Source organism: Malurus melanocephalus, unplaced genomic scaffold, assembly GCF_030028575.1.
Source record: "Malurus melanocephalus ecotype Western Australia unplaced genomic scaffold, MMel_1.1 scaffold_96, whole genome shotgun sequence".
NCBI lineage: Eukaryota > Metazoa > Chordata > Aves > Passeriformes > Maluridae > Malurus > Malurus melanocephalus.
Window position 1 is genome coordinate 432,442 of NW_026623328.1, and position 27,691 is coordinate 460,132.

A 27,691-nucleotide genomic window follows, 5' to 3' on the forward strand; every position below is an offset into this window, starting at 1 on the left:
TCTTTGGTTCAAGGGCTTTTGTCTGGCTGWTCTCCCTGCTGCTTTCTTCCTGTGTGTGTTTTGTTCCTGTGCAAACAGGGGGTGGCCATTAAGCATCAGTATGGAAAACTGTGCTCATCTTTGGAGTGGTGTTTTCTGTGCTGCTCCAGGAACTATTCTGATTTACCTATGACAGACTTTTGAAGTAAGTAATAATTTCTTATTCACTTGAGATTGCTTAAGCATGGAGTCGTATTGGAGAAACAGCTAGCTCTATTTAATATCAGCAGTTCTCTTGTGCAACATAGTTTCTCCAAAGTTAGTTTTGATAATAGAAAATAAAATTAACTGCAGCCTTAAACCAAATAAAAAGACTTAGGAATGGTAATTTTAAACTTTTTTTCTTTGGTGAAAATTGGAGATCGAACTCAACTAATAGGGTTAACTGTGTTAGTTAACCCTTGAACTTTTTTCATAAGAAGTGCCACCTTTTGGAAAGAAGGAGAATTTAAAACAAAGTTTATTTTTCATTTATCTCTGATACTTTAACTTCAACGTGCCCCACTTCTAAGGGTGAGACACCCTAAAACTTTAGTGGTGGGGTTTGCTAGAGACGTAATACTTTTCGCAAAGCAAGAAACTGTTCTTTGTATTTCTTAAATACACATGGAAAGCAAAGAACTAAAGAGGAAGCTGGTGAAAATTGCACAACCTCTTTTGCTCTTTCACTTTTTATGTAGCAATTCTGAAAGGAAAAGCCCTCCTCGATAGTCATCAAGACGCCACATGGCTTCGGATTGAGAAAAAGGTTACTAAGGTTTTCTTCAATATATTCCTTCAAGAAAATCATAGAGAAAAAAAATATCAAACCTAGCAAATATTTTGATTTTGTCTATTGTGGTTTTTAATCTGAGTGGGCCCCTCAACCCCAGTCTATAGTTTGCTAGTGGATGAATTCCTGTGAGATTTGACAAGACCTCTGCAMTCTGTAAAGAAGCAGTTAAAGTTTAATTCTGTAAAAACAGCTCAGAAATGTTCTGTGCTGGTAGCCTTTAGGCAATCTGCTGGAAAAGTGAACAAAAACTCCTGGGATCATAGTGCCTGTGCAAATATGAGGAGCGATTATTAATTGAAGAGAAGGGGCTGCTGTTTGATAATTTATCAGTGAAAAATGAGATGCATCCAAAGTRACTCAATTTTTATTCATCAGTTTTGACTGATATCAGTTTTGACAGCTATGTGTGTTATTAATTGATAGAAGTCTCTTTAAYAAGCTATTATTTCTATTGCTTTTGGTGTTCCTGGGAAGATATTTGGATCAATAGTATGTAACCATTAAATTGATATGGTATGTACCTCCAAAAAAATTTATATTTACTAAAGACCATAGGTACCCAGCTTGGTAGAAAAATAATCCTTGAGTATAACGCTTGACTTTCCATTCCTAGTTCCACAGTACGTGTTCTAGCATTCATGTTTATTTTTGTATTTCCTTTTGCTATTGTTTGCAAACTTGAGTGGATGGTGTTGAGATGAAGTAAAAGAAGTGMCAACTTTTCTTTCTCATGCATGAGTCACTAGAGGGTGCTGTTTCACTTCCCCTAAATCAGAACCTCTCTTACATGTTCTTTTTAGTAACAGTTCTTGGTTGTGTTTTTAAAAGAAAACAATTGGTCTTCTGAGTTCTTTTTTTGAAACCATTGCTTTCCCCCCCCCCCCATATAATGCAATATAGATGTTTTGATTAAATAAAACTAAAGTATTAATGAAAATGTGCAAAATTTCAAAGTTCTCGTCTTTTAAATTTTCATCAACTTTCGGTTTTATATTCATTTACAGGTYTTACTGATGTAATGAGACCAGTGTTGACAAAAATACACATTTTGAATATAGAATTGTTTGAGGGTTTTACGTGTCTGCAGCTAATGTGCATTATGATTCATATACTACTTCAGTTGAGGCATAGTGGTTTTCATCCACTGACAGCTGCTCTGCATTTCTCTGTGAACTAAGAACGAACAGAACAGAGTTAACAGTGGTTCATTTATATCTCTTGCTGTAGTCCTGGGGTATCACGGAAACCACACTGGGCAGTTTCATGTAACTTGCTAAAAGTTGTTTCATAATTTCACGAAGAAAAGGTAAGGCACACAATTTGTGCTGACTGAAAGTTAGCTACAAGTGATGGGTATTCTTTCCAAGTTTAGCCACTAAATTTTCTGTTTAGCTGATCAGAAATTCAGAGKCTTCCAAAACCAGTTTTGCAGAATGGCTTGGACACCTTTTTCGTGAGAAGTAGAACTTCACAGTCACAGGAATGCTTGTTATTAAAAAAATTACTTATTTTGACAGATCCTAATATTGGGTTTGACTTGCTGACCATCAGATTTTTCTCAGTGAGAAATGATGTTATAAAATTGTAGCTGCCATATTGTGGTAGAAAGTAATTTGCAATTGGACAGGGTGTGATGAATTAGATYCGTTGTGGAACAACTTGATCAGTTTGAGAAGAAACAATGAATACTTAAGTTGTGTAAACTTTGCAGTAAGTGGGTTCTGAGCAGGACTGTGGGCAGAGCTTCTGGAACTTCTACCATAATCGATCTAAAACCAGCCAAAGGGTCTGACTGGTTGTGTGAGCTGCTTGGTTTCCCGATGCATCCTAGTCACTGTCCCCTTGTTACCTCTTAGGTGTTTTGTGGAGAACCAAGCACACCCTAAACATGCTCGTTAAAGAAATGGAAACTTCAGCACATGGTGGTGCTGGGTCCTTGAACCAGCCTCCACTTTCTTGGCAATTGGATRCCTCCCCTGCAAGTGTTGCACAGCSCCSTAGGGCCAGCAAATCACWCMGGGGTTTCATCCACTCTGAAGATGGACATGGTGGGAAATTCTGTGTGTGTGTTACAAAGTCTCCTGTGCACTTTTGTCGGGTTTAATTAACTTCAGGGAGTTTGAAATCTGTCTGTAAACATTTCCTGCTGAATATGCAGCCAAAAGTGAAACAAGGTGTCAGATTATACTTTTTTTGTAATGTTTCTGATTATCTGACATTTTTGGAACGTAGAACATATAAATATTGTGGTAGGTTAAGCTCCAATCTGTTTTCTAGTGATGAAGGAAAATGTCTTTTAAATAGCAAGAAAAAAAAAAGAAAAAGAAAATAAAGTCTTAATAAGATTTAAATATTCCTTGCAAGCTAATAATTAAAAAATCAGTGTATTGCTGAATTTTTATGTTCTAAGCTATATTTGTGGTTGAAAAAAAGCCTGCACCACAATTAAATTATTAACTGATTTTTCAAAATATACTCAATGCATAAGAATAACTATATTTTTTTTCTAGAATTTCAGCAACATTGATTACTTGCAAATAATAAAAAATCTTGCCAGCAGTGCCGGTTGTTCAGAGTCACTTGATGGCATCTGCCTTGTGAGTTCCCCAGGTCCATTTCCTTAAGGTCATGGCAGAAAAGGAGTGAAAAGTCGGGCAGGACATGGGGTGCCTGTAAAATGCACAGAGGTACAACCTGGTGATCTGCCTGTAGTGTGAGCATTCAAAGGAATATCCYACCCAGCAGCTGGCCAAGCCTGGGTATCCAGCTGCCCACCCAKGAGATAGAAATATTTTCTGTATCTTTGTTGTTTGCTGTGTTACTGGGTCTGCTGATCCTGTGCACTGAAATGCATGAAGTGGGGCAGACAGCTGTAGCCAACACACTGAYTATTACAGGACCCTGTTTTTTTAAAACATCTCTGATTCCTTTAAAATGACACCTTTTCATTTCAGCTCCCCAGCTGTATGACCCCAGCCATCTCTTCTCATTTGAAGAGCTTTGGATGTTACATTTGTGGTACTTGGTTGAACTATCTTTCTTTTAAAAATACCAGTATTTGTTTACTTTTTAACATGGCCTTTCTCAGGCAGCAGTTTGAAATGCACAATTCAAACCTTCTCATGGGTACCACACATCTGGGCATCTTAACAGTTCAGTTATAGCTTTCTGCAATARTAAGACAAATGATTCAATATTAAAGTTATGTGTTTGACTTAAAGGTAATATTTACAATTGAGGACTAGGTCTTAAATGAGAATTAGTGTGTTGATCTTGCTACAGAGTTAATGAAAATAAACATCTTACTTCAACACATTAAGCTTTGCAATAGCATAACTGCTCTGTTTTGTTTCCACCACTTTACCTGAAGTCTAGAAGCTTCTATATTTAATATGCTTTTTCAAAATTTGCTTTTGTTGGGCATTAAYTTTAGGTGATTATATTAAAAGTAATCCTTTGGATTACATTAGAGATGACATGGAATTTTTTGAGACTCAGTTCAGCAAATTTTGAAACAAATTCAGTTATCCAAGATGTGTTGCACCCCTACACTCTTCATAGARGAGAAGCTGTAAAAATTAGATATTTATCATGATCCCACTGGACACATCATTTAGCAGTTTAGTCTTGTGACTGGTCAGCCGGTTCTGACAAAGTTCCACCAAGCTGACTGCACACTTTGTTACATAAACTATGATAGGATGTCCTGAAGTAAGCTCTCCTTTCTGAACTRAAAAAGAAAACCTGGTACCTGCTGTTTTGATAACCTCTTCCTGAGAGGAGGAATTCTTGCCTGAACGAGGAAGTGGAACAGTCAGTAAAGYGCCTCTGTGAGGATATTTGTATTTGCTGACAGGAACTGAATATTCCTGAGCTGGGACTGGAGATTACACAGTCACGCCATCAGGGTGTTGTCACATACAGGACGGGATTTCCGTCTGTCACAAGGAAATGGAAGGAGAGCTCTACACCCCTTGTGGCGTTTTACCCCCTCACTTCACTGGCTCAAGTTATTTAGGATTCATTTCTGCTACTGGAGTCCAGAAATGGGACATTCCATTTAAAAAAGAAGTCAATTGACATTTAATTTATTATGGTAGCGTGTTAACTACATCTGTCTTTCTGATCACGCCTGATTTTTTTCTTGGACATATTGTGCATGTAAGAGTGACAAAAGAAATCTGCTGGAAACTATTAAAAAATGTGATACTTTATTAAATGACAGTAGCTACAGAGACCAGAAAACATATGGGCTTAGATTCTTTCAGCTTAGGGACCACTGGCAGTGCAAACTGGTAATACAATATTAAAGAAAAACAATAATTCCCATATGCTTGCMTTTTCAAAGGCAGCATGGATTTTATAGGTAGCCTCCATGAAATTAGAGAGTGTTATAAGTGGGAGTAGCAGGAAYATGATTTGTGTGAATTCCTCTTCAGTTTGTTCTTTTGCTTAAGAAACAATTCTGAAGGAGCCATTTTCTGTCAAATGTGTTTAATATGTTTCCTTTGCTGGTACTGTGAGATTTTCTTCACAGTAAGCATGTCTGCCCTGCTGAGGTTTTATGTTTTTGGTTTTTTTTTACAGGTGTCAAGGATGCTACATGAAAAAGAGTGATTGATGGATGTTTCTAATCAGCTGAGGTAAAAGTTGAAATACATGATAAAATGTTACTCTTCTAGAAGAAATAAAAATTTATTATGTAATCTTGTCTTTAAACACCTTTATTCAAAGAGTAAGTAATGTTCCATAAAATACACAAATTCTTTTAAAGTAATTTCAAACAGTTCAACATCACACAATTTTCTTGGGGATGGAAGGGGAAGAATCTAAAACACTCTGTGCTGAAATAGTCTGCATCCACCATCTTGAAAGGAGGAAACACATACAATAGGAGTTTATTTCTCTAAAATCACAGATGTGGTGGTGCTGCAATCGAATATAAAAGGGATCTAAGTATAAAGTTCAAATTGAAATTTCCCCGGTAGTGTTTAGAAGCATTCAGACCGGAAGTTAATGTAGGTATAATCCTGAGGCCTATCACTGCCTGCATGGATGCTGAAGTACAAGCATTTCAGGTCCCCACTGTAGATGTCAGATTCAAGAGGAATTTGGGGTAGGCTGGATACACCTTTTTGTTCCTGAAGTCAGTGGCATTCCACATTGTGGAATAAGGTTTATGCTGGTCACTTTCGAAAATACATAATAAGACTCAGGTATCTAACTTATGAAGTTCGAAAAGATAATTTAGATTTCTTTCTAGGAATCAGATTACTAAGAGAACTGAATCAGAGAAAACATCTACTGTGTAATTGCAGCWRTAATATATACTGTAATATCTATCAKGATTTCATGATTAAATGACAAGTCTGCTTAAAAGCAGCAGCAACTACGTTATCTTCACATCATTCATACACACACTATAAATAAGAGCAGGATAAAAAGACAATCTTCTTCTCTAATTCCAKGGACAGTCAGGGGCTGACTTCCTTAACAGATTTGTGAGGCTGTATAATAGCTGGAAAGTGAGCTTTTCCTCTAGCAGTAGTGTTTTCTCAGCACTGAGTTCCTGGGCTTGAACCCCGTTAATAATCCATGTGGCTTTCATTGCATTTACACTTGTCTTTTCCTCTAATATTACAATTCCACTGGTGGATGCASTGGCATCACATGCCTGTGCTTTTAAAAACTGTATCTGCTGAACAACCCGGTTCRAATTCTGATGTCAAATACAGTCTGCCCTTTATCTTGTTTATATTCCTGCTGCTAAAACAAATAACTTGTTTTAACAGGGAAGAGTGCTTGTAGCTTGATGAGTGTCTTCAGATCTGAATACCTGTGGGAAAACCTGTGCTAAACAAACCATGAAACTGGAGTTTAGGATTAACTGTAAAATCAATTGAAACACCCAGACTCAGAAGGCAGCAGACATGAAAAGAATGTGGTGAGGAATTCAGCTCAGGGGGATTCACTGATCATATCTCCCTGGAAAACAAGAGAACAAGGGCTACAGAAAGCTTTTGGCTGGTGTGTTTTTAGAACTCTCTTGAGGCTTATCATTAGCCAAGAACAAGAGATGTGTTTCACCAATCCAAAATAAATCAGTGCTATGAATGGAAAGAGGCTTTTGTGACAGAGCAGGGCATCAAATTTTGGAGATGTCTTCTTCCTCTGTGTACATACTTTGTTTGTAGATGACTCCTCTGTTGTCTTCCCCTCTTTTTTTGCAGCTAAAATAAAACAAATGTATTAAATAATTGTAATRCCAATGCAGGAAAAGCACGATCAGTTACTTTAAATGGTCCATTATGCATGTATGAGATTATTTTTCTCTGTACTAGTGCAAATGTCACAGTACCTTATTGTTACAAATATTTTAAGAGAACACATTTTGTATGCAGTGTCATGCTGAATGCAAAGGAATCAGGCTGTAGGAAAAATAGGGATCTTAGMTTATTTTCCAGGTTTTGGCTTTGTTGGCAARCAGYGGTTTAATCATCTTTTGTCAGTATRTATTTCTTGCTCTAAAATGCTGTGACCTTTGGGAGAGGTTTTTCCTAAAATTCCATTCTCCTTGTTTCGCTTACTGTTCTAGGAAAAAGTGGAAGGATCCAAAAAGCAATTAGGAGCAGTGGTGCTATCAAAAAGAACAAGAAAAGAATAAATGGGTAAGTCTGTTATTGGCCCAGCGTGATATGATATAGGGGAAATAATGTCTACAGGAATAAAAAGAAATCATAGTTTGTAGGAGGAGATCATATCTTATAAAAGATCAAGCCTCACCAGTATAAAAAATGTGAAAAATGTTGGACACATAAGTGCTTCTTTGTGTCAGAAGAAAAATAYGGTTTGAATTTTTTTTGTGTTATGACAGCCAGACATCTTACCTTTTCTTCTTCAGTAGGCAGAAGGCTACTGTGAGAATGATGAGAGCTCCCAGAATGCACACTATCATAACAGAAACCACAAAACCTAAGAAAAGAGGGAAAACATGCAAAATGGTCAATATCATTGCCTTGAGAGGAGAAGGTGAGTTTCTGATGTGTTGGAATATTTGCATTCTGTATCTGCAACCTTTTTACAGCCTGGTCACACTATGTGACTACAGAATGGGTAACTTTGCACAGATACTCCCTGGAATGTCCCAGCCCCACATTGTGAACTGATCCGCAGTTCACAAAGCTGTGACATGAGACACATGTTGAAGTCACAGTGCCAACGTGGAGGCACCGGCACAGTAGGTCACAGCAGGAATATGATTTTTGTTCTATAACAAGTAAGAGATCATAGGCAAAACCAAAGAACTAAAGCAGGCAACCAAGGATATTAAAKCTGATGCCTTTTGTCTTCCCAAACAGAACACCATTGAATGTGGACAGCTGAAGAAAGATATGCTTTGCTGTTGAGAACATTGCTTAAAGGCATCGAATAAGATAAAAATTAATTCAGGATATTAGTATGAAGAGCTGAGTGATCTCTTGTTTGCGTAAAGAYTTAAGCATTATCATAATGCTATATTTGTTAGTGACTTTCATGTACATTTTTGTGAATTGGCAATGAAAGTATTTTTTATTTATTTTGGCCTCCTTAAAGATCCTGGAGATGAGCTCCCTTAACTGCAGTTTCTTAATTTATTACACATTATTTTTTAAATTTTATCAAATGACTGTTTCTCTCTAAGCAACATAAGAGCTCTTACAGARTCAAACTGGCTTCATGTATTCCATCTAAATATTTTCTCTTCTAAAATCACCTGTTGATAAAACACTAATGTAAAATGGGGAGTTTAASCTCATCCAGTTTATCCGATTAAAATCCAACTGAATGGAAGAAGCTCACAATCCATGGAATTGAAGAAAAGCTGTTTTGCAAAAGGTGAGTTTTGTTATAGTAAAGGTGTGCCAAGTGGGCAGAAAAAATATAATACTAACTAGATAACTGTAGAAAAAGGGCTTATAGCTTGAAGAGGAAGGGTAGRAAGCATTTCTGTGTGATGAGAGTATCTTCTTACAAAATTTAGTTAGATAGTATTTCAGCATGGAACCACAATCAAAACTAGATATGAGTTCCTTTTTAACTCATGGGCAGTGGGTGGCTTGAACATCATAACAAATTCCAGCTGCATGTATGTGAAGCTGATTTTATTGGAATAAATTGCTGACAGACAAAATATATTATTAACACGTGTGAGTTCTGCTGTGTAATCCTTAAAGATTTAGAGACTTTTTGAAATGTGATTCTTATTAATTGAGGGCATGAATTTAGATACTCATTACTGGCACCAAAAACGTGGCTGACTGAACACTTCTGTCATTTTCAATTTTAATACAAGACACGGGCCAGTGGCCTGACATCTTGTGATGTCTGTGCTCAGGTAAAGGTGGCAGCTCTCAGGCCTATCACTGATAAAGCAGAAAAGTTGCCCTAAAAACCTGCTTAGTAGAGTGCACAGYAGGATTTCTTTTACAAACTTTTGTGGCTGCCTGGTCCAAGCTATGACTCTGTGCATGGCCTCTCCTTCTTAGTAGATGTGCCCTGTTCCTGTATGTGTTGCAGCTGACTGCATCAGCCAGATGTCCTTCATTGGGCTTTGACAGCAGAAGCCTTTCTTTTTTCTTTTTCTTTTTATTTTCCTTTCTTGGATGTTTTTTGCCCTTTAGGTGAGGGGCTGCACCTGTGAGGGAGCTTTTGTGTCTRTAGCAAGTGGAATGTGAGATTACGGGGGCAATGAATACCTTTTTTGAAATGGGTTGAACATTTTTTCTATGGTTCACTGGTAGAGTCAATGAGCTTTTGTAATTAAATGTACTTAGACTGAATGGGGTTTCTATTAAAGTAGCACTGAGCAATGTCTTTCACAGCCATAGAGAGCAGTTCTGGGGTATGAACAGCAGGATGGGCAATAACCCCTACAATTTAACTCTGCTAAGTCATGCCAGCTTTAAAGATACACTGAAAATGCTTTTCTAGCTGGTATCATCTCTGCGTGGGAGCCAATAATGTGGCTTAACAGAGGGAGAACCAAATGTTATAATTTGGTTTGGCTTTGGTTCACAGCAACAATTTTGAGAAAGTCACATCTGGGTCAAATTTTCCCGCATAAATAGAAATATTAATGCTTACACTATTTCTGTGAAGTGTTTGGAGATTCCTGGATGAAAAGCACAGTGTCTTGTTTTCAGTTCCTGGGATCGTGTGTTTTAACTCTCTGCCTTCTACTATTAAGTACTGAGTGTGATTTACTGAGAGAATATGGTCAGATATTCAGAGGTCAGCTTAAGAAAATCGGAAAACTGCATTTCTCATTTCTGACTGACCAAGATGACTCGGAAGATCAGCAGCTCGTAGGTGTGGTTAGGAATGGACAACATACCTTTGCCAAGCCCACCAGTATTGAATTTTGATAAACAGGGGGTAGAAAATATAAAGGTTGGATCACTAGGATTCCATGGTGAACCTGTTTTAATCACAAGGGAGCTGCTCACTCTGGAACTTGTGTAACTTCAGGCAGTGCTTCTGCAGTGACATTGCTATAGTAGATTGTGCAGAGATTAAAGACCCTGCAGAGGAAGCCTTAGTCTCAGAAACTTGGCAGCTGTATTGCAAATGCTGCTGGTTGAAATCATTGCACATAATCTGACTTGAGCAGAGATTTGAAGAGGATTACTAAAATAGCTATTCCAGACCCAGCTATCTCTCTAGCTGGCAGCCAGTGTTTGAGCTTGGAGGTTTGAGAAGGAAGTTTTAACCTCTTTGTGGTCATATAAGAATGCCATGGGGGGCATTCTTCCAGTTGACCAATGCATAAAAGCAGAAAAAAGAATGACATACTCTAGTTCTTTCTCTCTTTCACTATTCAGTCATCTTTTGGTTTTTTCAAAATATTGTTTACACATCTAGTACCAGTTTGTATAGAAATCATGGAGATGTTAAGGATTGTTGCTAATTAGGTAATCTTGTAATTTTCTTATGTATTATGTTTGGAATCTAACAACAAGAGAACTACTAGTGTAACTCTCATTTTAAAATGAGCTAACTTTTGGTGAGAAATTGAATTAATCTCTTATTTAAGAGAAATGTTTTGCCTGGGATTTGTTTTGGCTGATCTCTTGATTTTCACTTTTCTCCTTTATAGCGTTCTGTTAGAAGAGATACGTTATGAGAGGTTTGTCTGCAGGGGGCAGTGGCAAGGACGGCTGCTGCAATGTGCCTGCAGGAACTGTTTCTGCAGTGGMTATTCAGTGAAAATGCCCAAAATAGACAACTCCTGTAGTTTCTGTTCTTTCATCTAAACAGTGAAGACACTGGCAGGCAAAGTTGAAATTAAGTGCTAACATATCTTATTAATTTGAAAGTTTACTGCTTGGCYAATCTTTTTTGTGAAGTCTGCTTTCTCTTTTAGATATCTTTTACTCTCAAATAGTGTAGTGGCTTGCCTCCATCCATCTTGAGTGCATGTGCCAGCGTCACACATCCTTAAGAGTATTTGTTTGTAAGACAGCAGAAATTGGAACAATACATTTTGCACAAACAATATACTCAGAGGCCTGACTGTGGGGTACAGCTCAAATTCTCACCACAGATGCAGACTTTTGTGCAAAGCCGCCCCCCACCAAACTTATGTGTTGTCATTGTGTAACACTGCACAAATCAATTCTTCCCCATAAAATGGGATTGTTTCTTTTTTAATCTGCAACACTGGATCATACAATCCAGTGTTATGAATTATTTTTATTTGCCAATTTTGAATTCCTCAAGGACCCCTTCTGTAATCTCCCAAAAACAATGTCCCTGAAAGACGAAGTTGTGACTGCTTTTAAATGTGTGCTCTGTGAAAGATCAAACCTGACATTGCTGAGAACCAGCAAATGTCACTGGTGAGACAAGACCATCTTAAGCACTTACACTGACTGAAACAGTTCAGCTGCAGAGTTGTTTAGTATTTGGCRTGACAGAAAGTACTTCTGCCAAGCATGACAAGGCCAATCGTGTCTTCCTTCTTTTATTCCCTTGCCTTTGATCTGAAGGGCTGCAGGGCTTGCCTGATACCCACTGTGGAAAAAATTCTTACCTMCTCTGGGAATATCTTACTCTTTTACAGCTGCCTGTGCACCAACGCAATATGAGARGAAAAGGCAACTGAGTGAATTGCAGGGAAAGGAGATTGCTGTGTTTTTGTAGTGCAGCAGGACTGCCATTCCAGTACTTCACGTTTACACGGATCATTTTGCACTTTCTTTGCACAGAGGCATTCACACAACTTACCTTCACGGAAGAAGATAAAAACCAGTCTTTCATRGAATTCCTGAATGTTTCTCACACAACTTACCTTCACGGAAGGAGATAAAAACCAGTCTTTCATGGAATTCCTGAACATTTCTGAAGTTATCAACCATTTCCAGGGGTTCTGGGTCATCACTCTCTGTGCAGTACATGGCTGTTTCCAGTGCCAGTAACTATAAAGGGAAGTTAGTTACATGAGCACAAAAAATGTAAGTTGGGAGAAAAGCTTGGGTTCAAGATTGGTAAATAACATAACATGCTTTTTAGAAACTATCCAACTTGCCTATCAGGATCAGAGTAGCACTGAAATATTTGGTGAATAGTGTTCAGACATGGAGGCCAAACAAAATAATTTGCAGGTAACTCATGGAAAGACTTAAAGCAGGATGTAAGTACATAATTAAAATGAAAATTCATCTACTTTGCTGTGGTTTTTTTTCAAGCTGATACTGTACCAATTGCCATGCTCTCGTCTGTCCTTTGCTCTGGCCAACTGAAAACATGCTAAAAACAAACTGAATGGGATATTGATTKATGTCAATTCTGTGCTGTTCTTCCCACTTAAAGGATTTTAGCAATGGTCCTCTTTCAGTTTTACAGGAGCATAAGAGAAATCCAGGAAATCAGTATTTGCTGTTCTTTAGCAGACCCCAGCCATGGAAATGCTCTCTAATGGAACTTGCCTGCTCTTGAGAAATTTTAACGGGGTGTCGGAAAACTGTCCAGAGAACACTTGGGTAGCAGGGAGGAGTTGTCAGGGATCCTTCATAGCGATAATACTCATCCAGTCTGTCAGGAAGCARTTCTTGAATATCGAAACCAGGCACCAGGACCTTCTGATCTAAAAAAGGGGGTTCGTGTTAAATGTTGCATCATAACTACAGGGATAGTGAAGTGAGTTTGCTTTTCAGTAAGTAGCATATTTTCCATGTCTTATCACTAGGATAAGAAAAATACCTTTTAGCAGAGATGATCCCAGTTTAATASGGAATACAACTTTTTCAGGTTTCCTATGTACAAATCTTGTCTTAGATACAAAATCAGAGTCCTCTAAGATAAACTGTGGCCATATCAACTAAAAAACACCATGTGCAAGAAATAAGGCTCAGTCAGAATCACATGCATGCTGGCCATATTCTCTTCCCAGAAATGTACTGCATTTGGAAGCCTTTCACAGTTTGTGACAGGTTTGCCTGGGGTCTCTGGACTGTTTCTGCAGCCAGTTCAATCCCTCTCAGGGTGACATGTGATACTCTCAGCCATTCTCAATCTGATGCACTCACCCTTGTATTTCACATTCCGGAAGTGCCTGAAGATCTTCTCGTAGGATGGGTTGAAGGGTCCGATCTGCAATGATCACATGATCAACAGCTCTGCAAATCACCAGTCTGAATATGAGTCTGTGCTTCTGGCCTAGCATAAGGCAAGTGCCTCCACTGGCCAGATATTCATAGAACAGCATAAGTATTTTATAATTCAAAACATTATTTCATCCTCAGAACCATGATTTTGCTCCTAYTGCAGAGCTATTAGAGCTGCTGTACCATAATGTTGCCTTTACCACTGCACTGCAGACCTTCAAAAGACCTTATTGCCCTTCTGTTCAGAGTGTTGTGCAAACAAAGAGAAATCATTTCCTCTGAGAGCATTGCAGGCACAAGTTCTCAGCTTCCAGGCTTCTCAGATCGTTCACTGAGTTCCAGTCAAAGCCACATTTTTCCATCCACAAACATTTTTTAATCTGCTGCTCCTCACAGTCCAGGGAGGTAAAGAAAGACACTGTTGGGTACCACAGGGCTAAAACTCATCTGGCGAAGGCTGTAACTGAGCTGTCACACAAGACTGAGTTTTTCAACTGCTACCAGCAGTTTTCAGTCTAATAATCAATGCCTTTTTTATGAATTCTTCAGAGTTGGTGCTTGGTAACTCTTCTGACAATCAGACATAGTAAACTGGTGTCCTTACATCAACTGTAATAGCCATCAGCTGTCTGAAAGCCTTTCAAAGACCTAATCTCCATTGTTCACTAATTTGATTTTCAAACACCATKGCTTAGAAATAACCAGAATCTCAGTATTATTCCCTAGCATAATATGCAATACTCTGACATTTTTCACAGCTACAACTTCCAAATGAACTGAAATTTAATACAAAATTACTRTCAGAATTTTAGAGGTTCTAGGAAGTAAGTTTGAGTAATACTSATGAGAGCTTTGTTTAATAACTAGAACATTTTACTTTTTGATGGAAATGTGAAAACTTGGGGTTTTTGTTTGTTATGCTGCAGAAAATCCTCTCATGTAAAAATTATCCTTACAGTTATCTTGCTGAGGAGTTTTAATCCTCAAGAGAAAGTAGAGTTATATATGTGCAAGCCATGATTTTTTTTAAAAGATCATTATTATCATCATATGTAGGACTTCAGAGAGGAAAATTGGAAAGCTGTCCTTCTGACATCTTAAAATGTCACTGAATGTTCTCGTTTACTGTAATCTGTGATTCAAAGAATCTGGGAAGTTAGCAGGGAGAAGACTGTGGTTAGATCCTAATTACATATAGCAGTCAAAGGCAGGGCTGTGCCTGCCTGTGCCTCTGGTGTGTTCAAACTGCTTCATGCTACAGTGGGCAGCTTTGAGTAAATGAGCTTGAAATTCACTGTTGCCCCGTGTTTGATAAACTCTACCAGTCATTASTTTGTAAATGAATACAAAAATGGATTTAGCAGAGCTGAAGTTAATTTAATGAAAAACATGAGGAAATATTCACAATTCCTCTTTTCTTAACATTTGTTCTTGGTTTTGTATGTGCTGCTGGAATCTGACCGTTTTTTTTTTGTGAAAGAGAAGAGGAAGAACCTTTGTTCAGCCAGTATATTATTAAATAATCTAGGTAATTTTGTACATTAAAGGTTTCTCACAGCTAAATGATTGAAAGCATATTCTAAACAAACAGAAAAAAAAAAAAAAAGATCCTGGATCCTACCTCAAACAGAACAGCCAAAACTGCCAGTCCATCTGCTTTGTCCATTGCTGCTGTTATGTCAGGGTATTTCTCAGAGTTGTAATGTACAATATGCAGCTACAAAGGATGAGATGTTTTGTTACAATAACATCTGGGTCATGCTCACATTTATGCTTCACAACAAAAAAGAACCAGTGCAGCTTCTGCAGGATGAGACAATGCAGGAGGGTCCCTCATTGATTTCTGGGTGCAGTGTTTAGATCTTTTTAGAGAAAGACAGAATGTCCTGGGACTCCCAGCCCTGTTGTGGCTTTTACACACACCCTACATCTGCCCATGATGAGTGGAGAAAGAGGATCCATCACTTCAGCTTCAAGGCATCTTGTCTGTAGTACTAGTAAATTTTTCTGAAAAAATAACACCTTAGCCCTCCAGTATTTGAATTTCAAACCCCAGTGTTAAATGTAATTAGAGAAGAAAATGATTTCTAAAGTGCTGTTATGCAAGCAAATTATTCTAATTTATTCTTTAATAATTTTGAGGTTATTGATTGGTAGTGCTTATCAAAATCTCTTCCCAAATCCATAATTTAGGATTAGAAAAGATAAATAGTTCTTCACTGGATAGAAGAAGGTGAGTTATGGAAAACAGAGCAGTAGAAGTTGTGACTTGAGCTAGCTCTGAGTTTAGAATCTAAATTCCAGCTGCTTGACTTAGCACATCTGAGTTCATCTTTTTTGCTGTGCAAAAACAACCCATGTTTTTAGTATATACCCAGAMAATAATGCTTGGTTTAGAACCTCAGAGCCTTTTACAGACATTTACCCAAGACACAGATCCAGTTTGAAACAATGGGACCTGCCCAACCTTCTTTGCTTCTTTCCCTGTTCCGAGCTGCCCTTACCTCTGCTGCAAAGTGCTTCCCACTGACGGTGTGCTCAGAGCCTTCAGATTTGTTTCTGTTTCCCCAGTGCAGGTGAAGTTGAGATGCAGTGTATTCAAATGGGAGGTTTCTGATGGACATCGTAGGTGACAGATACATTTTCACTGGAAGCAGACCAAAACCAAATGGGAACAAATGATGCCACAGCTCTCAAGAACAAGACAAATAAAAAAACTGTGTCTGAGCATATTATATATGGATCACGAACAATGCAGATTCTCTCAAATCCATCTCAGTCTGTGGTAGGAAATAAACAGTTCTCTTTAAGYCTTTTTGGTAGATCAGGAGAATTTAGAACTTACACATTTCTATTTTCTTAAATATAGGAACTGAATGTGACAATTGTTGCTAATGGAAATCTTTCTTCTCCCTGAAGAATGCAAATTTATCTCAGAAATGTAAGAGACAATTATTGATAAGTCAAAGCAAAWTTAAGCTCCTGTACCTTCTGTCAATACCCTTATAAAGGTTGAAAATGGCTTAATAAATTAATATTTCATGTGGTAATTTAGATCTCCTGTTATATTGAACTCCCTTGCCTCTTAATCTTCTTTTAGGAGCACATGACAAAACCAAATAAACTCCCCCCTCTCCTCACTGTTCTCAAAACCCAGAACATTGATGTTGAGCAGCAAGATAATCTCAYCCTTAAGAACTAGCATTTCCTCTCWTGATGTGCTGGAGGSAGATCTTTGTATGCTTAACTCTCCCTTCTCCTCACTAAGGCCTCCAGTGGGGAAAGGCAGGGTGAGTTATTGGGATTTTTTTGGTGTAGAAATTGCAATAGTGATTCTCAACTCAGCAGAAACTTCTCAGTTGTTCACTTGAGGCATTTGGTACTTCATAAAGCAATGTCTTATGTCAAGAACAGATCGATTTCTTTGCAATTTATTTGAATTATTTTCCAGTGTGAATATAGTTTGTTTCTGGACTGTCCTGAACATGTTTTTCAGGGGAAACAGGGCTCAAAACCTTAGTGAAGTAACAGCTGTAACCCTATGTATTTTTAGGCTGGTCGTAAAAAGGTTTTTTTAAGCTCTAAGTTTTCACTCTAGCTGAAGTAGGTAATTGTGTCTGRATGAACTGCCTGGTGAAGAACATTAATTATATGTAGGAATGACAGCAYAATACTAAGCATCCTACTGATTTACTCTCTAGCTGAAAGAGGAGGTAGCAGCAGATGGTATAATGACCACTCTAACAGAGGCTAATTGTTTGTTATTCAGAGCAATTAATTTGTATCTAAGTGAGATTTCTATAGTAGGGTGCTCTCTACTCCTTTCTAGGTGGGCATTGACCTTAGAAATGAATTCCTGTTTTTACTGAGGGGGATATATTTTTGTCTTGGCTTTCATTAGGAAGTAATCAAATTTTGTGTTTTAGGTTTGAGATCTGACAGTGGTAGTGCCATAGCTTCTCCAAGGAATTTGCTTTTACCTGTGTGACTGTGAGGGACTCTGAGGGACAGGCTCTCAGTGCTGTTCTTTTGGCTCCTTCTGCTCTCTGGCACCCTTCAAGTACACAATGACAATATTTCCTTCTCTGCCTATTGCCTGTCATATCAGCCCAGTGCATTCAATTTGGACAGTACAATCGTTCACTCAGAACCAAGAAGGACTTTTAGGGAAAGAGGGCTCCCAAGGAAAAGGGTGTTCTAACCATTCCCAGTCTAAGGCAACCTGGTTTTAATGGAGAGATTAATAAAGAAGAAAACCAGGAACCTGTTCTGAGAAGTTGGTCCTTACTGAAGAATGGGCTTATGATGTTCAGTAGAACAGGTCAATCTCACTGAAAGAGTGATAAAAAAAGATCTTTGCATGCTGGTCATCTTTTAACCAAGCATGTGAGAGCAGAGGCCATTTTATAACACAGGTTATTTTGATACTTAAAGGAGGATACAAAGTAGGAGGGTTTTACAACTGTTCTCATTTCTGTGTCTTCAACTGTTTCAGGAAGAMATGAAAAAGGCTGGGCTGACTCACTGGTACTGTACATTGTGTCAATGTGGGAGACCTTTATGAGACAGCATCATCTCTGCTTTTACCTACTGTACTGACACTGATTTAGTGCTACYGTGAGGASGGCATGTTTGTACACAACTTCTAATTATTTCTCTGTCTTCTTACCTTCACTACCTATCACTGTCTATCTTACCTTACACTGAAGAGGTTTTTATCTCAAATCAAAAGAACAGAATGGTGCTCATTTATTTTTTCCCTTTTTCCCCCTGCCCACATCTAATTCAGTTGAGCTGCTTTGATGCATGTAAGAGACCCATTACTCATTTTATCAGTTAATCTCTTTTTAGCAGAATCACAAAGTCTGATTCTGTTTCAGAGCACCACAACAAAAGCAATCAGAAAAGCTTGGGCATTTATTCTGACACACCTAGAGTTTATTTTAAAATTCTTTATTTAAAATTTCACTTATTTGGAATCCATTTGTACTTAGTAGATTCCCAAGTTTCTCTAGCCTGTTCTGCAGAGGTAGGTATGCTGATGTGAAGGCTTTCTCATCTGATTTGCAGCTTAATTTCACCTGATAATCAAAGTAGTCCATTCATGAAGTAAAAAAACCACTGTCTTCCTGCAACTCTTTACTGTTCCTTGCTGTCCATGAGCTCCCTTACCTGAATGGCCATTATTGATCAAYGTAAACTGGTCAGTGGAGGGCACGTTATAGCCAATGAACTCTAAAGGCAAGAGATTAGAATCATACTGGAGAATATCTTTGTGGAAATCAATTGGTGATTGGAATACTCCTCCACAAAATGGGTATTTCTTTGGCCAGGCCTTCTCTCCATCAGGACCTGTGTGAATGAACAGAGACACATTTTGTCAAAACTTTGCTATGCAATTAACATAGGAATTACCCTGTGTTAGCCTTCACACAAAATTTGGAAAATAAGCTTTTTCTGAATTTTTAAGACTTTTTTTTTAAAGGCCCTCATTAAAACTGAGGTAATGAAGGATATGATCAGTTTTCTGAGGGTGTTGTGACCTAGAGACAAATCTGATTATATCAGACCCTTACAGACTTTTCCTTTCTGTATAAACTGGCTCTATCTAACCCACAGTGAAAAGCTAGCTTGCAAAATTGGAAGGTGTTATGGTAATTTGACCTGCAATAACTTGTTCAAACTCTGGTGAAACCTTTCTTCATCAGTCTTTTGCCTGAGGTAAGATCTACAAAGAATAGATAATATCAAGAGAATTTTAATTGTGCCTTTGATTTAATTACACATTAACAGCTAGCAGCTGTTTGCAAACTGTAAGCTGTGATTATTTGGATTTAAATACCAGAAGAGGCACTTGCAACTTGTGTTTCTCCYTGTCTCTGAACATTCATCATGATTCTTTCCAAGACAGGAAGGTCCTTAGGGATCCTTCAGCCTGATCTGTGTAGCCCAGGACACTGGGACTCTGGATTAATTTCTACTTCAGTGAGACCGTTTCTTTCAGAAGGGAATAAACATCTACTCTGAGCATTGCAGATRAAAGATACTTCATTAGTGCCCAGTGGATAATTACTCTCCTTGACAGCTTTTCACTGTGAGCCTGCTGTTCCCATACTTTTGTTCCTCAGTGAAATACTTATAACACAGAGGATATAGTTTCTCACTTYTCTTAAACTAAGTAGATTGAATCCCTTGAGTCTTTGATTAGAAGGCTTATTTTCCAAACCTATAATATTCCCAGTGACTCCTTTGAAGATCAGGTCATCAGTGGCAAAGCAAGTTCAGATATWTTCAGAAGGAAATTAACAGTTAGCAGGATACTATTAGAGGCTCTATTTACATGGAAGAAAATTGCCAAGTAAATGGATAGTAGGGGTGAACCTGACTTAAACACCGAGCATGTGACAGAATCAATGAGATCAATTCTGATGCTTTAAGACAGACTTAGGTCCTTGGTAAAGATGTTTATTCAAGACATAGTTTAGCAAGTGACATTGCAATGTGGATACTTGGACTCAGTCAATGATTTTCAGTATAAATAGGCCTTGCTGTTGCTGAAACTTAAATCTTTGACTCCAGTTCACTGACAATCACWTTAATTTCTTTCTCCTACATCTTCCTGATGCTATCTTAAAGTTTTCTTAAAAAAAAGCTAATAAATGTTTTGCTGACACTATAGAAGACTATGAAATACATAGTCAGGAATGTTCTCCAGGAAAATATACACTAGGATATACCAAGAAATGATAGTTTCTTAGGTTCAAACTTGGTGTGCAAGACAATGACACTGAAATTTAATACTTTACAAAGAGCTAAGATTACAACAGTGTCAGAAAAATGGTGAGAAGCCTTTATTATAAAAGACTTCAATAATTTTACAAGGTTTGAGAAGGTTATGAGTTTGCAAGAAGATTTTAATATATCACTTATCATAGCTTTAGAGACTTGATAATTAAATAGGTATCTAATGTATAAAACAGAAGTCTAGTCCCAGTTAGGGAAAACCATGTAAAGAAGTACAGTCATTTTTTCAGTACTGTGTTCAGATGAATTGAATGTCCTGAAGAGTTGGCAACAGAATATAGGAACTTCCACACTTACATCACCAGTTCAGAAGGAAAATGATGCAGTTATCACAGTCTTTMTGTACCTTGCCCTTTACTAGCAGTTATTCTTTTCTTGACATAAATCTGCAACYCCACTCACAGGCCTTTAAGCAACAGAACATTTTGCTTCACATTGCTTCGTGTTTCTCATTCCTGTTCAATTAAAAAACTCAACAAAATCAAACAAAAACCCTTTTTGGTACAAAACCCGCTTTTATAGAAATTCTGTCTTTTGTCACGTAGTCTTTCTAATTTCAGTGGCTCAAAACTCCGTCTCAAAGAACTGAGTTCACTTAGCTTGGTTTTGCATATGTGAAATTGGGATTTCCATGCTAGATAAACACACAGCTGGAAGGCATTTCTCAGCTAGGTCTGCTGAAAATGAATGATTGATTGTGAACCTGATTTTCCTTTTTCTGTGCCAGCACACTCAGATAAATTCAGTGGAAATCACGTTGTGTTTACAAAGACTTTGTCTGATCACTACTGAATAGAGAACAGTATGTGGATATATTAAGATTGGCCTGTGCTACAAGTCCCAAAAGATATTAACATAAGAAGTATCACAAAATTATCTTCAAAGYTAATTTCCTTTTTCTGTGACATATTTGTGACCCAGGACTGTGTCAACAGAGCAGTAATTGTGCCATGGGCCTGTTCTGCCCCCTCAGCACTGTAASAGCAGTCAGAGTGAGCATATGAAGGAAGGGAGCTGTTGGTGTGAGTGGAAGTAGGACTTGTCCTGCTGCTGCCWCTGCTCCCAGTGCTGCTGAGAACGCTCCCTGCCCCAGGGAGTGCAAACTCGGGCTGCTCAAATCCAGCTTGAGGATTGCCCTGCTTGACATGGGTTTCCAGGACCATGTTCCCCTAGCACACTGAAAACAGCCCTGAGCCCTACTGTGCCCTCACGGCTATTTTATAAAAGATGTCTCTAAATGAAGCAGGAATAATTCTCTGGATAGTCTGGCTGCCCAGTGGGCTGAGCAAAGCACCCTCAGCACCAAGGCTGCAGGYGTCCATTGTACCATCTCCTCTGACAGCTTTTAGCTTTCCAGCCAGCCCCACAGCACTGGGGGGCAATGCAGGACAGTTGTTCCTTCAAGAACAGTGGTGTCTGCTCCCAGGATTTATACATTGGCTCGTTTAAGGAGAAAATAGCCCTGTGAGACACCAGTGGTACCAGCAGACTGCTGGTCTGATGACCAGTTAATTTCTGCGTTGCTCCAACTTCTCCCAGGCTATCCAAGTTCTCATGATGTGAAGTAAACTGGTGTAGTAAAATGCACTGAGTCAGTAACACGGGGAATGTCTGTGGTATTTTTGCAGCCAGGCAGAGCACTTTGCCTTGTTTTCAGCCAGCTGGAAGCTGTGAAGCTGCCGTTTACCCAGGGCTGAGTTAGTGGTGAAGGCTGAGTGCAGGCTCMCTGCCATGGTGACATGACCACATGGTTTCCATTTTGCTCGGAGCTCAGTCACMCCACTCTGTGCACACAAAGCCAGTTTGTGTGTATCTTCCACATACGTGGCCAGAGGGAAGCCTGCGAGATAGAGGAATTGCCAAGGGCTGTAGCTGGCTCTGCTACTGCCTTCAAGTGCTGTGTGAGAAATCTGGGGCATGTTCTAGAGTGTTCACTAAAGCTGGCATTTCCAAAGGGGAACCGGAAGGGTCTTAGCACAGGTTCTCAGCACCTCACTGTATTTGGCAACAGTAGAATAGAAGAGTTTGTAAGTACAATTAGCCTGGTGTCTGTTARCAGCAATTCTTGTATCTGCATTGCTGTGTGAAGTTGTCTCCTCACATGCTAAAGTACATTAATAATTCTGTTGGCACTATTACTGCTAAAGCATGTTAATTCTGTTGGCTTTATTACTTCAGGCTTGTCTCTAAAGGTAGTTTTCTCCATTGTAGCTGCTTGTCCAATCTGAAGGGATGATTCTGGTTCTCTGATTTCATCCCAACACACTTACACAACAGAAACAGAGCCAGAAACCAAAGAATTGAAGCCTAAAATCGACTTCTACCAGTTTTTTTCTGGAGCAGAGGACTTCAGCCTACACCTCACAGCTACACAGCAGCATTGCCAAAAGCTGCCTGTACATGCTGTCTTGAGCTGTGGGGCATCAGAACCATTCTTTTAGTTTTTTTGACTGAAACCACCTTTTTTTGTGAAATACATGATCTGCTTTGTCCATTTTACAGAAGGTAGAGCAAAGCAAGCCTGTGTCACCAGGGRCTGAGGGCTCAGGCCTCACTGTTCTGTGGTGTTTCCTCCAGGCAGCTTTGCTGCAGTTTGACTAAGGAAGAAGCAAGCAGAGGAGGGCCTTTATATTTGATGTATCTATTGTAGTAGTTTCCATTGGAGGCAAGGCAAACTCCCATTTCTTTGGAAAGCCTGTGCTGAAAAGATAAGGCCTGATCATATGCAGTGTCACTTTGCTTTGCCACTATGCCCTGAGGTGCTAACACTGTATCAACATTCAGTTTTACRTACTGTCCTACTCAACAGATAGAAATCTCTGACAATGAGCACCGGGTTTCTCCTCCATGGTTAATCTTGTACCTTGACCCTCATCTTGACATCAGTCTGGAATGTGGTTATAATGGCTTGATTTCCTTTCCCTTCCTATTGATTTAAYTGAGTGAGAGGCATTGCAAAGTGTTTTGGGGCAAAGGTAAACAGTGGAGGATTTAGGATGTCATAAGGAACCAGGATCAGTAGGAGAGTATGGAGGGGCTCTTTCCTGGCTTAGCACAGTCTCTCTAATAGCTGTTTCCCTCTGGGGGGTCAATGTTCTATTTCTGCTTTTCTGTACTATTCTGTACACGTTCAGATACCACTTTACATTATTGAAGTTGCATTTATGTATTTGCTTTAATATGTTTTTCTAGATATGTTTTTAAATCAGTAGTTGAAGGAAAAAGATAATCTGTTCGGTGAACCTTCTCTCTATCCTCTGTACATTTAGAATGCAGAAATCAGAGTGCAGTAGGGAAGAGCTTAACAGGAATTGGTGAAGTTGGGCATTGAGAAGAACACACTTGGAAATAAACACTGGTGCCCAAATTCCCAGGAAGGGAGAAGTAACTAATTTAAACAAGCATAACCCTGGGAAGGAGGGCAAAACTTTGATGGTGGTAAATGAAGTCTTGTTTTCCTTGCTTCTCAGCAGTGTTATGTTTATTTGATGGCTGCCATCAAGGTAGAAAACSTAGGCTTTTGTTAATCAAGCTGTGTCCAGCTTTTTCCTTGCTGGGAATGTAAGGTATATGTATGGACTCTGCAGGTAGTCARATTCCTATAGACATGCAGCTGACARTTTTCCTTCTGCCTATGTGAAGCCAGTCAGGTAAACTGGAGCACAGCCAAAGGGAGGAGTTCCCAGCAGCAAGTTCAGTCTCASAGGTTCTTTGTGTTGTCTTGGAGCAGCACCAAAAGCTTAAGAGCAAGCTTTTTTTTTTTTTTTTGAAGATTCTCAGTACTGCCTACTTCTTGTGGGCATGTGGTGTGTAAAATGCTACTCTGAATGAGGAAATACCTGGCTAGAGGATTTGATCAATTAAAAGAAAAATGCTAGATAATTCTTTTTCTGAGCAGCCACCAGGTCCCTCTGAATTAGTAGCTGACTAAAAGGATTAGTTACATATTAACACTGCTTTCCTAAATATGGTTTATTCTGCTTCATTGCTGCTGGGTTCTTCAGGGACCTGGGTTCAGTRACACGATAGAGGTGACTTGCTGACTCTGACTCCACTTGAAAAAGAAGACTCATGTAGGTAKGGAGAGAATGCTCTTTGCAGAACTRGGCTGGAATRTGCYRCTGGCCTGTGACTRGTGAGGAAACAGAGGGCTTTGGGGACCCTCTCCAGTTCTGGGCTGKCTTTAGTCTGCTGAAGTTCCTGTCATTGTGTTTAGAACTCAGTTACTGACTCAGTCACCCACATAGGAAACCTGATGGATGAACAACAGATTTCAAGACAATTGACCAGATCCAAACCTGGGTAAAGGTTGTCATCTCAGTAAGTACTCAYCAGAATACATTTGGAAGGTTGTCTTTAAAGTACAGAAGAAAGCCACAATTTAGTATGTACGAATTAGTACTTACCAATATAAGACCATTTTGACCCTGTATAGAAACAAGGAAATATTACTGTGAATATTTGATCTTACTCTGTAAAGAAACAAATTGCTACTTAAACCCATGTACTGAATTTTGCAATACTTTTATCTTTCTAGCCCAAGCTGTTGAGCAAAACATAGCAAAACATAGACACTTTCAAACTTCATGACATGACATTTTATGAACCTTTCGCACCCAAATTATAATTATCCCTGTGATCCTGCCCATAGGGGTGACTTCCTTATGATCACTTATATCCTGAGCAAAACTTCTGTAAGTACTTGGTTTTTTTCTGTTGGTTTGATTTTTGTTTGGTTGGCTTTTCAGATTTTTTTTGTGGAATAACCACAGACTTAGTATGTAGGTACATCCCTGTGTATTTTTTTTTTTTGGTTAGGAAGCTAAGGAATGTAAGTGGGTTGTAACTACAATGACCCCTCCTATGCCTTTTGAGGAGTTTGAAAAACATCAGTGGATTGMCAGTTGCTACACTGAGAAATGATGGACAGGAATGAATAGACTTTGAAAAAAAGGGAGTACAATTCATGAACCCATATAACTCAGAGAATCCCAGGGGGGTGAGTGAGTGTTAAGATGATCAATRCTTATTCACTGCTTAAGGAACTGAACTTGGGACAGTGTCTCTGCATGGGTTTGGAAATGTCTTATTAAATGCTCTTTTTAATAAATTTTTTTCTGCTCCTGAAACCTACTTACAATCATTCATTATTTTGCATAATAATGCTGCAAGAGGTGCTTGTCCTGACAGAACKGAACAGTTTGAGTTATCAGGCTAATGCTGATCTTTACTGTCTGCAAATTTAATTTTATTTCTGCTTAGGAAACAGTCCTGAAATACAAATCTTGCAAAAAACTCAGTGTGCCYGTGAGTATCTGCATACATGCAGGCAAATATTTATCATTGCATGCACATGTCTACTCAATACATTGTTCTTGATTGCATTTCTTGTTCTCTGAAGTGTGGTAGAAGATGCAACTCTTCCTTAAGAGTGTTGTATGAAATGTTTGGGGTTAATTTGTAGGGATGTGCAAACCAACTGCACTTAGCTCTTTTGTATTGGTACATGCTGGGAACACGAAACTTTCTGCTTTCAGTTTGTTAGGACCAGTGTGCCTTGTTCTTTTACACTGGAATTTTCAAAGCAAAGTCTGTATAATCATTCTGGCTTAAGTCCTCAGTTTCCTCTTGTAGAAGAATTCATGTCTTAGATTTCAGGATGAGAAACCTCATTCTCCTCTTGCCTTCCCTCTGCAGGGAATTGTCTCTTACTGGGTTTTTGGGGAATTGTGTCTGTTCTCTGGTCATTCTGCAGGCAAAACTTGCATAAAGATGGAAACTGACTGGCAGTAGGTTCTAGCAATATCCTCATCTGAGCAGGGTTTGAAGAAATACTGACTTAACTACCATAGCTATTCTGTTCATGCTCTTATTGACCATTRAAATGTGTCTGTGAACACTGTTCTGCCTCTGTTCATGTTGGGGTGAATATTGATGAGTAACACAGTTACCTGCTCATGTATGGCAGAGGAGGTTCCTAGAGCCAGTGTATCTCCACTTGGCTGATCAACACCCAGGGAAAAAATACATTTCCAGTGTCAATTGGGARTTGGGAAAGTGGGAATGGTTGAAGGTGTGATGATCTACTTGGAAAGATGGGTGAGACAGATACTCTAGCTCTTGCCATTTCTTGGTACTAGATTTCTAAGTCTGAGATAGGCATTCTCCAGAATTCCCTTCAGGATGTATYGTAAGACCTACATTTTCAACACATCCTTTCAATTCCAAACTTTCTGTGCAGCCACAGAAAGCACCTGGAAAGCATCAAGCTTTATTCTGTTATTCTGGAAAGCAACAATCTCTAGGAACTCTCCTGCCCTTCAGGTAGGAGATTCTGCTAGAGAATATAGGCATTTTTCAAAGGGTATATGCACAAAATAAGAAGATGACCTTAAAAGTTTGAATTTCATGCCTTATGCTATTCTTGCAAAAAAACCAAAAAATTGGTAAAATGCTTGTCCTGGCAGAGCTCTGCACAAACAGACAGCTCTTGATTATGTTTGAACCTTCTGGATTTTTGTGCCGTGAATGTATRTGCTGAGTAAGTCCTCTCACACAACACTTTACAACAATTCCTCTCATATCCTATAATAACACCAGAGGGATTATAATTACTTTGACAATATGAAAATTGATTATAATCAGTTTGAATAGATGAACATTAACTCCTAAAAAGAAACTGAGGAGTGCCAGCGTCCTGAAAGTAATCTTGTTTAAATATAAGAGAATGATCTCTAGTGTATGGGGTGCTTCACAGGAATTGCTTTCTTTCCCTCTGGTTTAAAAATAAACCGTCAGAGGGAAAGGTGTGATGCTTCCTCTAACTCTGAAAGGGCCAGTCTCTGCTTCATTCTATGAGAAATAAAAGGATCACAAAGCAAAGCATACTGAGCATGCAAGAAGTCTGTAATGCCAACTAAATTAGAGGACAAATTTCCCTGCATATATCACAATACCTATTCTGAGAAACTGAAATAAGGATACTAAACAGCTGCAGTCTACAACAATATATAGCTTTGAGCATGGTATTGCATAGTAATAATTAAAAGATGCCATTTTGCTGCATAAAAAGCTGTCCAGAGGTACAAGTGACAATAAAATAGAAAGCTGAAAGACTTTACCATTCAACGGCGCTTGCATTGAGAGCTGTATCTTTAGGAAGAAAGTAAGCACAGTAGCCACGGTGACTATACTGAAGCTCTTGGCTGACATCTCAAGGAAAGACTTATAATATTCCAGGAGTTCACAGATTTCTTTGCACTCTGAAGAAACTCCCTTGTAGACATGTGGCAAATAGCAGAATGCACATATACAGAGYTTCTGTTAATGAGCTATTGCCCTCCTCTCCCCTTTTCTCTCTCCTTACCTTTAGGACTGCTTTTTATAAAGCTCCTGAGACTCAGCCCAAAACAAATGATGTAATCAGACC

General features: G+C 38.8%; 1 protein-coding gene and 1 long non-coding RNA gene across 3 annotated transcripts; one reads left to right on the forward strand and one right to left on the reverse strand.

The window, feature by feature from the left end:
* Positions 1-7,529, forward strand: LOC130575030 (uncharacterized). Its single transcript, XR_008965514.1, has 3 exons — positions 1-184; positions 5,402-5,457; positions 7,410-7,529. It is a non-coding gene; the product is annotated as an uncharacterized LOC130575030 (long non-coding RNA).
* On the reverse strand, positions 5,024-27,628 carry CA12 (carbonic anhydrase 12). Of its 2 annotated transcripts, XM_057368660.1 has the most exons (10): positions 27,384-27,628; positions 24,669-24,689; positions 18,631-18,810; positions 15,963-16,105; positions 15,080-15,175; positions 13,381-13,444; positions 12,781-12,938; positions 12,144-12,270; positions 7,702-7,786; positions 5,024-7,044 (listed from the first exon to the last, which is right to left on the reverse strand). In XM_057368660.1, the coding sequence occupies exons 1-10, from the start codon at positions 27,472-27,474 to the stop codon at positions 6,960-6,962; spliced, it is 1,050 nt and encodes a 349-aa protein (XP_057224643.1). In that variant the 5' UTR covers positions 27,475-27,628; the 3' UTR covers positions 5,024-6,959. The 2 variants fall into 2 exon arrangements, with proteins under 2 accessions (XP_057224643.1, XP_057224644.1); XM_057368661.1 differs by lacking the exon at positions 24,669-24,689.
* Positions 27,629-27,691: the final 63 nt, after the last annotated feature.